Source organism: Notamacropus eugenii, chromosome 2 (genome assembly GCF_028372415.1).
Source record: "Notamacropus eugenii isolate mMacEug1 chromosome 2, mMacEug1.pri_v2, whole genome shotgun sequence".
Lineage (NCBI taxonomy): Eukaryota > Metazoa > Chordata > Mammalia > Diprotodontia > Macropodidae > Notamacropus > Notamacropus eugenii.
Window position 1 is genome coordinate 88,911,767 of NC_092873.1, and position 12,519 is coordinate 88,924,285.

Genomic DNA, 12,519 nt, shown 5'->3' on the forward strand with positions numbered 1-12,519 from the left:
TACAAAACCAAATAAGCTAGTTCCTGCTTAAAGGCTCCAGCTTATTTTAAGTTCCTCTTCTGTAAAACTGCTAGCATTTTGCATTTTCATTTCCTTTGCTGTGGCTACATTTGCTTCAAATGCCCCCCCAAAAAAATACCCAACAGACAACAACAAAAAAACTTCCCCAGACATTCTATAGTATCCTATTTGTGTGAATGTGGTAAAGGGGTGAGGGAGAACATTTTTTTAAATGCTGTTTATTGTTCATTTAACACAAAAATTCTAATATACAAAAAAAGGACAAAAAAAACATTGCATATGAATGAAGAACTTTTACATGGTTTTTAAAAATGTATATCACATTTAGTAGTATTAAGATTGCCTTGTTTCTGTCTCCTATTTGAAATTTTTGTTTCCTTTTGTTATAATTTGTGTTCTATTGAGTTCTTTTGCAACTCATCACTTTCCACTAAATTCACCCTTCCCCCAAATAGAACCCTCCCTTATACCAAAGTATAGTTAAGCAAAACAAATCAAATCTGAAACTGTCATCTCATTTTATACTGCTATTCTTGTTTCCTTTCTGAAAAAGGAAGTGTGTTTTGTCATTGGTCTTTTGAAGTCATGGTTGGTCACTGTGTTAACCATGGTTCTAAAGTTGTTCAAAGTTGGTTTTCTTTGCATTATTGTGGCAAAACATCATTTCTTAACTATCTACCTGTCCAACACCAACACCACAAGTTCAACATGTCCAAAATAGAACTCATCTTGAAACCTGAGGTCTTCACTTGATTCTTCCCCATTCCTTATATCTAGTTCATTGCCAAGCTCTGATTTTACCTCTGAAATTTCTTTTCATCCATTACAGACCTCCCACTTCTAATGTCATTACCCTACTTCTACAACCTCATTACCTTTATAACAATCTCCTGAACTCATCTCCCAGTTCAAACCCATCCTTTAAAACCACGAAGTAATCTTCCTGATCCTCTTGATTCAAAATCACTACCTACCTCAATCTTCCATCCTTTCCTCTGCCAAAAACAAAAAACTTGTCTATATAATAAAATGAATGTAAATTCCTCAATTTAGTATCTAAGGTCCACTGCAATTTGGTTCCTACCTATTTTTACAGCCTTATTTCAGGCATTCCCCTCTGACCACTCTACATTCTCACCTTTACAGGAAGTCTTTCCCTATCCTCTTTCATTCTAGTGCTTTCCCTGTTAATCATTTCCTATTTATTCTACCTAGAGTTTGTTTGTACAGATTTACTTGCTTGTTTTTTCCTATTAGATTGTGAGCTCTTCTGCAGCAGGGACTGTCTTCTGCCTTTCTTTGTATCCCCAATATTTACCACAGTGCCTGGTACATAGCAGATATAAGTGCTTATGGACAGTATTCCAAAATTTCATCCCACCCTCTCCCTCATCCGTACATTTGTACTTACAGCCCCCCACACCTAAACAGTTTACTTTCCTCTTGACATCTTCAAGACTTAGCTCAAGTGCTGCCACCTCCAGGAAGTTTTCCCTTATTTCCCCCAGTTAGAAGTGATCCCTGCCTTGTAGAATCTCAGGCACTCTCTGTGGTCACTCCTATTCATCCCTTCATTCAACAAGCATTTCTACAATTCTCCCTTCCACATCTTGAGCTAACATTAAGGAGCGTGGCACCCGCTCGATCTGGAAAATCCGAGTAAAATTTTTTGGCCCTCCCTTTGTACCAGAGAAGTCTGACTTTTTTTTTCTTTTTCTTTTACAGGATGTTTACAGCACCTTATTGAAAAATTTAGATTAAGTATTTGGTCATCATCTCCGTGTCGTCTGTTGGACTTTGTGTATCATCTGCAGCTTCTGAAAATTCCCCAAAAGTTCCTATTTAATTTCTTATGCCAATCCAAGATATATCAGACCCATGATCGGGAAAATTGTTGTGTGGAAGGAATAACTTCCACATAACCACATAATTTTCATAAACCAGGAACTGTACTAGAGTCAAGCACACACACAAACACACACACACGCACACATGCACACACACAATACTTGCCTCAAGGAACTTACATTCTAATGGAGGAAACAGTATATTTACAGAAAAGTAAATGAAAACTACATAAAGTATATACAAAGTTTACAAGGGAGAGGAGACTAAACATCTGGTAAGGTAAGAATAGGCCTCCTCTAGGACTTTATACTCTAACTTTATTTAGTATTATACTCATTTGTATACATCTTATCTCCCCACCATTAATTGGTAAGTTCAGGGTAAGGGCTTTGTCTCCTTGCCAAATTGTCTCCTGCCCACCAAGCATGATCTTCCTCTTTCCTGAGCCCCCATATCCTCTATGCTCAGTCCCTTGGGGAGCTCAGCAGTTTCCAGTGATTCAATTATCATCTCTATTCAGATGACTCCCAAATCTGTTAATCCAGCCCCAATATCTCTGTTGAATTCCTGTACTGCCTTATCAACATTTCCACTTAAATGTCCAACAGATATCTCAAATTAATGTCCAAAACAAAATTCATATTTATCCCCAAACACATCCCTTCCTAGAAACTTTTCTATTTCTATTACTGGCACTGCTAGCCTAGTGACCCAGGTTGAATTCATTCTTTATTTTTCCCTCTCTATTACCACTCTTATCCAATCAGTTGCTAAATTTTGCTGATTCCCACAACCTTTCTGATTTCTGTTGCTTTCTGTTTACTCACACAGCTACTCTCCTAGTTTACTACCTTACTACCTCTTACCTATGCTAGTGTTATAGCTTCCCAGTCAGTCTCCCTACTTCCATTCTCCTCTCCTCATCCTCCACAGAGTCGCCAAATTGTTATTCCTTAGATACTCCCCTATTCAGAAATCTTCAGGGGCTCCCAATTACCTTTAGGATAAAATAACACACTCAGCCTAACACCTCAAGTCTCCCAAAATATTGCCCTTCCTTACCTTTTTTTAAATTCTTTGTTTACTCTTCCTCTTCACAAACTCTGTTTCAATCAACCAGCCTATTTCCTATACATAACATTCCATGTCTCACCTCTGTCTCTTTACACAGGCTATTCTAATCCTGACATGCACTTCCTTCTCACCTCCATCTCTTAACAATCCCCAGCTTAGTTCAAAACTCAATCTGCTCTGATGCTACCTTCCAAATGAGACCTTTCCTGTTGCCCATTGTTGTGAATGCCCTCTTCTTCATGAAATTAATTTGTTATTTATGTGTATTTCCAGTAGAATATAAGTTCTTTGAGACCAGGGAATGTTTCATTTTTATCTTTGTATCCCCAGCACCTAATATAGTGTTTATTATAATAGATGCTAAATAAATTTGTTGAATTTACCTTTGCATCCTCAAACTGTAGCACAGTGCTTTGCATATAGTAGGTATTTGATGTTTTGAATTAGGATACTAGATCTCAGAGCCACTTTTCTCCCCTCCTCTATGTCCCAGGAATGAGAAGTGATTAGATACAAAGAGCTCTAAGATCTATTCCACAGAGATTACTTACTGACTCAGCATACCCAGTAGTAAAATGGGAGTCAGAGTGGTATCCTTTTTTCTTCCTTTCAACCTTATGTATAAGTACTTTCTACCCTACCTCCTGTTTTCGGACCTGAGTAACCTGAAGTAAGGAGGGATAGTTTAGGAAGATGTCCAAGGGAGAAGTGAACTGAACCTAAGAAAAGGGTGATATTAATTAGGGAGGAAGCATTTTGGGGAATAAGGAGGAGAGTATAGGAAGTGGATATGGGAATTAGTTGGTAACTAACTAGAGCTGAGTTCCTATTCCCAACTGGAATCGACAACAATAATACCTAATAATTGAATAATGTCTACTATGTACCAAGCACTTTACAATTGTTCTTATTGGATCCTCACAACAATCCTGGGAAGAAGGTCTTATTATAAGCCCCATTTTAGAGACAAGAAAATTGAGGCAGACAGATGTTAAGTGATCTGCCCAGGCTCACACAGCACATGTCTGAAGCCAGATTTCAAATCAGGCCTCCTCAATACCAGGTCCAGCAGTCAGTCCATTGAGTTGAGGCTGCAGAGTATCAGCCTTTATGAGAAGTTTCTACCTGCAGAAGAAAGAGAAGGAAGACAATGAGAGGTCCACCATTGAGAAGCTGGTCTTACATCTTACATGATGGAAAATGCTCTCCACATCCAGAGAAAGAACTTGGGAATCTGAATGCAGATGGAAGCATTTTATTTGCTCTCCTTTTCATGTCTTCTTTCTCAGGGTTCCTCCCATTGACTCTAATTCTTCTTTACATCATGACTAATGTGAAAATATGTTTAATATGAATATAAAGCCTGTATCAGAATGCACGTCATCTAGGGGAGGGGAGAGGGGAGGAATGGGGAGAAAATTTAGAACTCAAAATCTTATGGAAGTGAATACTGAAAACTAAAAATAAATTAATTTTTAAAATGATAACAAAAAAAGCATTTAGATGCTTAAAAAAAAGAAAAAGTTCATCTTAGATATATCCTTATCCCTTATCCCTCTAGGCCAAAGCTCCCAAAGTGATGATATAATTTAATATTCTAGGCCTTCTCAAAAAGCTAAAAAGTAAACTCTGTACCATGGGTGGGGAACCTGTGGCCTTCAGGCCACATGTGACCTTCTAGATTTGGTCTGTAAAATTTGGATTCAGTCAAAAAGCCGTACTTAAGGATCTAAAAGATCACATGTAGACTGAAGGCCACCCTGCACCTTCTCCCTCCTCCCCTCAAAAAACCACCCTTGTCAAATGCCCTGGGGGTTCCTAATTTTTGTAAGATTTGCTTTGATGATGGCGTCCAGAGGGTGACCTCTGCTACAAACCCTGTTCCTGGGCAATTGACTCAGACTCTTACTCTCTACAACTCCACAATGATAGGGAGATTTCTTTAGTCTCAGGTGTCATCACCATTCAAGAGAATAGGAGATAAATCAATAGACAGACATAGAGATGGAAGTTACCTTCAGGATAATTGGACCCCGAGAGAGGAGAGTAGTCTAGAAAAGAAAAAAGATGAGGTTGAAAAGGGTCTGTAGTGATAATGTCTTAGTAAATGAGAATGAGGTAGAATCCCATTTTGGAATGGACATTGGAGATGGCACTTCAAAAGGATCACTCACCAGAGGAGGCAGCTTTTCTACGTGCAACCAGGCCAAGGAAGAAGAAGATAAGACCAAAGCTCAGAGTCAGTACAGATACAGAGATCTTCACTATTTGCTTCAGGGAGAGGCCAGGTGCTGTAGGGACACAGTATTACAGGGGCCAGTCTTAGTACCCCCCTTAGTGGGATCTCCATCCAATAGAGCCCAAATTCTAATGTGCCTCACTCATACACACATGTCTGCACACATAAGTACATACACAAAAGCAGAAAACTAAATTATCTCATCCAAACCCAGGAATCCTATATCCCTTAATCACCTTCCATCTATCCTGCATTTGAAAACTTCCAACTTCTGTGTGCCCCTCCCTTATATCTCCAGCTAGGAAACACATTCTTGCTGTGATGACCTTTTTTATTCAATTCTTTTACTTAACCAACCTAAGCAACTCCCTCTTCTTGGGTCCTTTCAAAAAAGGCATCATTTCCAATGTTCCTGATCTCTTGTTCCTGATCCTTGTATATCTCTTCCATGCTTATCACATCTATCTTCTCATACTTTCTTATCTTACAATGATCTCAAAAACGATCTTCATTTCCTTAGCTAGACAATCAATCTCCCTAAAATCTGACCTACCTTGTAATTATCCTACTTGAATGATCATCAACTATTGAGGAAGCCTTCTCTTTGTAACTCTTCTGTAAAGGGACACGTTCTAGATATGGAATTCCCCACCATAGATACCCTTCAAGTTCATAACAATGCATTCCCATCTGAGAAGGCCCAGCCCTGTAAAATCTCTAAGACAGCATTTCCACAGCTTTCAACAAAGTGGACGCTATTCCTTGGGTCTGTCCCTGAAATAGAACTCTTCTTCAAGACTTCCTTAACTCCCTGTGTTACCCCAAGTTTTTTAGAAGGTCAGATGTACGTAAAAATATCAGCTATTCATATTACTACCTTACCTTAACTCCATCTTTCTATAATCTTAGAGGCCTCTCTCACCTCTGGCACACACTCCTTTTCTCAAATGTATTCAACAAATGCTCACACTCAAAATATACTCACTCCAGGTCTGTAAGATGGTCTGGGAAGTCCCACCGTGCTCTACAAAGCAAGTGTAAATATCCCCACTAGAGGGGGTAAGGGCCAAGTAGGATCGTGTCTGATAAGTCCAGTCCCCATTGGATTGTACAGCCTTCTGGATGCCACTGTGTGGGACAGGCTGCCCATTCTTCAACCACGAAATGGCCACATCAGCAGGATAGAAGCCCCATACATAACAGGCCAGCATCACTGGCTCCCTTGTGTTGAATGGTGTGACCTGAGCTACTTGCACTGATGGTGGCCCTGGGAGAGAGGAAGGCATGGCATTGTTAAAGACTAGGGAAGAGAGGAGGAGAGCAGAAGTGAGGGAACATACCAATAGTTTCCCATAATTCAGTTCCTTTCCTATGCTTACCCCTGATGTCTGACTCCTTCCCTATAGCTTTCCTTTCTTCATTGGTACTTTCTCCTCTGCATTTCAGAAATAAGATCTTCCTCCTGCCTCACTAATTCCTTTTTCCCATGCCTCCTTCATCTTTCCCTCCTTCCTTGTCTCATCCAAAATTACATCTTGAAAAAAATTACATGGTGATAGTCACCCTTACACAATGAGGAAAAAAAATCTGAATTGTTAGAACTTGGTAACAAAATGACACATCACTTCCAAGTACGTATATTAACCACTAAGCTTAAAAAATTGTAACCTAGTGAAAATTCATAGACTCATTGAAGCAGGACTTTAGTGTTTTAATTAATAAATAAAGGTTGTAATTCATATGTAATCATTTGTAAATAGGAATTTCTAAAGAGTTTGTTTTAATAGTTTATTTTAAAATATAAGTTAAAAATTAAATTTCCCTCCCAATTTTATTTTTATAATGCATTTGCTATATAAAGTCTTCATTCTAGGATGATTATAATTTGGACAAGTCCTTTCCCCTCTTGAGTTTAGTTTCCCCATCTGGAAAAGGAAAGGATTGGACTAGATGATCTCTAATTTCCCTTATATTTTTAACAATCTTGATGCTATGAGACAAGAGTAGCCCCTCTCAACTTTCTACAAATAGTAGTAAATGCAAATAGAAGAGGACGCATTAATGAGGTTTGATACTGTTTGTAACTTCTCCTGCTCATCCTAGCAATTCTTTGTGCCCTCTGCCCAAGTCTAGTTCTCTCCCCTACCATCCTACTCCAATTACTAGTCATACCCCAATACTCAGTCTTCCAACCTTTCCTGGTCAAAATTCACCTGACAGCCTTACTGTCCCCTATTCTCTACTGCTGCCACCAACCCCAATCCAAATCATTTTCCTCTGGGGAAAGACTTCCTATCTCCATACATTTCCCCATTTGCTTTCCTTCTGCCCAAGTCTGAACTATGATAATCCTATCCAAATGATCCTCTTCATCTTTTCCCTCTTCCATTTCCATTCCCTTGGATTTCTTTCTGCAGCCCCTTCCTTCTTACGTGTCCTGTGGGTCAGTGATCCCCAGAAGGGCTTTGTGTGACTGGCACAGTTTTGGAATCCTTCACTCAGGCGGTTTATCAAAGCAGTATCATTATTGAAGGTGTCAGAAAGCCAGTCAGCTAATGGACGCAGTATTCCAAATTCAACAGTGACCATCTTGCTAGTATCTGAGTCCCAGCAGGTCAACACATCCTTGTTGAAGGAGATGCAATATTCGAAGTCCTTTACGGATCCTTCTTCATCCAGTATACAGCCACTCTCCACATGAGTCACAAAGCCCCCTGCTGGGGCCAGGATAGAGGAACAAGTCAAGCTTGCTACTTCACCAGAAGTCCCAAAACCTCTCTATCTCACTGAGCATTCAACTGAGGAACACAATAGAGTTTCCCAGAGAAAGACCTCATATATAGATTAACCTTAATGAAATTCCCCCACATGCTACCACCCATTTCAATGCAGATTTTTTCCCCCAGGAGAAGCAAGCTATACAGAGCTCCCCATTTCTTTGAAGGAAATTCTCTAAATCTCCCAAAAGTCCCCAAAAAAGTAAGGTAATGGGGAAGGAGTATTGAGGGAATATGTAATAGAGAAGAAATGCCCCTTACCTGTTCCTGAAAAACCCAGGCTGAAGCCCACTAGTAGCAGGTAGAGTAATGTCATTCTTTACTTGAGGCAGTGTTGCAATGGATTTGATTTTCTAGGGTTCGGAGTAATACTTCCACCCTGTACTGTGCAGATGATCCTGAGTTTGAGTGTCTTTGAACTGCGTAAAGCAAGCAAGTGACTTCTCGAACCAGGTTAAATAATATTTTGAGATTCTAGGCTGGTTCTCTTCAATCCTGAACCTTTTTACCCTACTCACATGTCAAAGTTCCAAACCAGTAGTTCAGATGCTAGATGGGTGGGAACAGATGTGAAAACCAATAGCCAGAGTCCTCTACCTAGCATCATCAGTTACTGGGTGAATGTTCCCTAGCACAGGTCTCTGTAGGAAGAACTGCTCCAACTATATCTTTACAAAATCTCAGATTTGGAAAGAATTTCATTGGTCATCTAGTACAGTTTGCAAAGTAAAGAAATACCTTCTACAGTATTTCAAAAGATCTCAAGTGAACCCATTCAACTCTTTGAATACTAATTGTATTCTAATCAGTAGGAAGTTTTTCTTTACATAGAGCTGAAATATCCCTCTCATTGTTCATATTTCTGACCTCTGGGGCCAAGTAGAGTAAGTCTAATAGTTCTTCCATATATAATAACCATTCAAATGCTTGTGGATAGCTGTCATGCCCCTCCATAATTCTGAATTAACCACGATTTTTTTGTTGTTGTTGAACTGAACTGGCCAATTTCTATGACTTCAAAAATGTTTATTTCAGTTAGCTTTGGTAATTAAAAAAAAAAAAGTATCCATCAATACTACTACAAACCTAGAAGGTAGCAAATTTGCATATAGGGACCCCATGGTCAGTATGTTAAAATTGCATCTTGTTCTGATTCCCCCTGACCACCCCCACTTTCTAGTAAGTTTAAAAGTAACCACTGTAAAGGGGCAATAGCTGGAAATAAGATTGCAAAAGGGAACATGGAAGTCACATAAACACCATCCCAAAGATCAAGGAAACAAATTGTCAATTCAGTGAGGAAAACAACCCTACTATTCCTAGTACCTAAGGCTGCACATAACTTTACCCCTTTGCTCCCTAGTGTTCCTCCCAGAGGTTCCCAGAATGGGCACCCAATCTCATCCCTTAAAATTAGGAAACTAAGAATTATCTGGAGTCTATCTCTCTTATTGTTTAGGAAAGGTTCTAACCTCTGCAGTCAGGGAAGGCTGAAGTCAAAACCCAGCTGACTAGAAAACAATCAGATCACAGAATAGGGGAAGTTATGAGTCTTAGGGCCTCCTGTCCCCAGAGACTGGAAATTCCCTTCCCAGGTTTCTGCTACTTCCTCTTTTCTCTCCTCTAAAATGTTCATTTCCTTCTAAGCTTCTTCCTGTGGTCATTAGATCCCATCCACATCCCAATTGTGAGCTTCCAAGGGGCAAGACCTAGGGAGTCTGCATACTCTGAAAACCCTGGCCTTAAATAAATTGATACTGACTTGGTGATTTGGTCTTTGAGAAGTTCCCCCTTCAATCTGTCATTTCAGTCAAATAAGGTAAAAACTTCTTCACCACCATCATCACCTCCAGGATGAAAATGGTAGTTAAAATGAATACTTAGTTGCCTATTTGTGGAATATATAGTTTGTAAGTCATCTGTGCTAAATATAAAATTCCAGACTGACTTCCCATAGGGTCCCCTGGGCACTTCTTAACTGTCAGAAAATGAAATTTTATTTTAACAATAAGCAAAACAAAATTAGAAAGGTAAATCTGATGCTGAAGAAAAAATCTGTATATTCATAATGCATGCAAGAACAAAAAGAATTCTCTTCAATCATATGCTACTTAGCATTATCTGTACCGTTACCTGCTCTATTAGGACAAATAATCAAGATATATGAATATATTCTACCTTGTCTGAGGTCCCTGCAGAAGGTGATATGGAAAAAAAGATGGAGGGAGTTGGTCTACCCTTTGGATAGATGCCATTTCATCCTCACTGTAGGCAAGGAAACCTTCAGGAAGGGGTTTGCTGGGAAAAGCTGCTCCATTTCTTACACCTTTTCTCCATATTATTTCAGTGCTCTTTTAACCACCAGGTGGAGTTTCAAGAAGCCACTAACCTAATTTACTTTCACCAAAAAGGACCCAGCCCTGAGAATCCCGTACTCATTCTGGTAGCTGTGCACTCAGTTCTCTTCTGGAGGGAACACTGGGGAAATGCCAAACTTTCAATGGTTCTCAGAGAAAATAGATGCCTTAGATTGTCTCATCCTAAGCTGCAGGAGTAGCAAGATGACTGAACAGTAATTTCCAAACTTAACGTAGTGACTACTCCCCTTATTTAAAAAAAATGTTGATACCCACTTGCCATAAAGCAATCTATACAAATAATTTAAATTTAATTGTTGAATATTTCAGACCATTACCTGTAAAGGTTCTTGAATTATTTTAATTTTCATAAGCATCAGAATTTATTTAATATTGAAAAAATAATACCAAAATGATGTATTACAAATAAAAAAAAACCCTGAGAGACAGTTTCTGGGTAATAAATAATCAATTTATTAATTAGGCTAGCTATTAATCAATAAATTGATAGTCAGTGCTTTCTCTTGTAAAACCAAAAATAAAAACATGGAGAGCCTAAAAGCCTTAAATATTTTTTGAAAGAGAATGCCCCTAACAAGTGAAAATCAACCCTGATTGGTAGACATTCATTGAGGAGGTGGGCTTTAAGTCCTCAGCTCCTCCTGCAGAGAATGTGGCATGATCATGACTAAGCTGCCTCCAGCAATCTGGACAAGGGAACCTATCTTCATCCAGACAACTTTGTTTGGTTTTCTCTTTCATGAAATGGGTCACCCTAAATTCTAAAAGAAGGGTACAAACACAGAAGCTGTTCTCCTTGAGATGAGAACTTGTCTGGATTAGATTCTGTTTATACTCTAAACCAGACTCTCAAGCAGGCCTGCTTTAAATAAAAGTAAGATTTCTTTGTTGGGTAGGGTCTGCCCCAATTTTGAGGAGCATATTCCCCAAGGGTTAGGGCAATCTCACCAATTATTCATGTCTTTCAAAGACTGACCTTCTACAGGGTTGGGCCCTAAATAAAGTAGAAAAGCCTGGATCCTAATTTAATCATTGGTTATAAATATAATAGAAAAAAATCATCTCTCAAGTGGGACTTTAAACTCTCAAAAAAACCAACTTAGAGAGGAGGTAGAGCCAAGGGCAGAGAAAAGACAGGGACCTACCTGATGTCTCCCTAAAAAAACCTTCCAAACAATTTAAAAGAATGCCTTAAAACAAATTCTGGAGTGGCAGAACCCATAAAAAGACAGGGTGAAACAATTTTCCAGCCCAAGATAATTTAGAAGTTTGGCAGAAAAAGTCTGTTGCACCAGGATGAGAGTAAAGCACAGTCCAGTGCAGGTTGCACCAGCACAGGCTGTACCCTAGAAAACCAGTAAAAGGCCTTGGGGGCAACTGAATCAGTGGTAGTTTCTGGACCTCTCAGCCCACAGACAATAAGGCGGTAAGACAATTGGTCAGAAGGAGATTCCAGGGGTCCCTTTGGCACCTGGATCAGAACTCTGTTGCATTGCCCATACTTGGATCTGTATCTTGGATCTTCCAATGCAAGGAAGAGCACTAGAACACCAGAGTTTATGGCCACACAGGAGCTAAGACCCTACCTTGATCATAATTCCAGGGTGGAAAAGAGTGTTTGTGGTCATTTACAGACTAGAGCACTGGCCATAGTAACACTCTTCTCCCTAGATTATATCACCTTGGAAGAACCAAATATTTACAGGTCCCCAGAATTATCTCTGAAAGCGGCAGCACAAAAAACCTGAAGCTTGGGACAGTGTCCCCTCTACTCTGGAAGCAGAGTCCCACTTTACATAGAGTTAAAAGTCAAGAAATAGGCTGCAAAAATGAACTAGCAGCAGAAAAAGATCCTAACTGTAGAAAGTTGCCATGGTGACAGGGAAGTTCAAAATGCAAACTCAGAAGAAGACAACAAAATCAAAACTGCTACTGCCTGAAAGAAAAATATGAGTTGGTCTCAGGCTATGGAGGAGCTCAAAAAGGATCTTAAAAATCAAATAAGAAAGATAGAGGAAAAAATGGGACAAGAAATAAGAGTGATGCAAAAAAGAGTCAACAGCTTGGTAAAAGAGGCACAAAAATACTAAAAAAAAAAAAAAAAATCACCTTTAAAAACAGAATAGGCCAAATGGCAAAAGAGGCACAAAAATCCAGTGAAGAGAAGAATGCCTTGAAAAGC

General features: G+C 39.3%; 1 protein-coding gene across 2 annotated transcripts; it reads right to left on the reverse strand.

Annotated features, from left to right (window-relative positions):
- Window positions 1-3,827: 3,827 nt before the first annotated feature.
- Window positions 3,828-8,402, reverse strand: LOC140525922 (HLA class II histocompatibility antigen, DM beta chain). Of its 2 annotated transcripts, none has more exons than XM_072641709.1 (6): window positions 8,221-8,402; window positions 7,615-7,896; window positions 6,168-6,449; window positions 5,118-5,234; window positions 4,959-4,994; window positions 3,828-4,068 (listed from the first exon to the last, which is right to left on the reverse strand). In XM_072641709.1, exons 1-6 carry the CDS (start codon window positions 8,273-8,275, stop codon window positions 4,052-4,054), a joined length of 789 nt encoding a protein of 262 aa, XP_072497810.1. In that variant the 5' UTR covers window positions 8,276-8,402; the 3' UTR covers window positions 3,828-4,051. The 2 variants fall into 2 exon arrangements, with proteins under 2 accessions (XP_072497810.1, XP_072497809.1); XM_072641708.1 differs by having other exon boundaries at window positions 7,615-7,899.
- Window positions 8,403-12,519: the final 4,117 nt, after the last annotated feature.

Excerpts from the sequence above, each read along its gene's own strand:
- LOC140525922 (XM_072641708.1), bottom strand. The coding sequence starts at position 8,275 with ATGACATTACTCTACCTGCTACTAGTGGGCTTCAGCCTGGGTTTTTCA. Across the intron at positions 6,450-7,614 it reads ATCACTGACCCACAGGACAC|GGCCACCATCAGTGCAAGTA; the intron begins GTAAGAAGGAAG and ends CCTCTCTCCCAG. Across the intron at positions 5,235-6,167 it reads GACCATCTTACAGACCTGGA|CACCTGGCCTCTCCCTGAAG; the intron begins GTGAGTATATTT and ends GTGTCCCTACAG.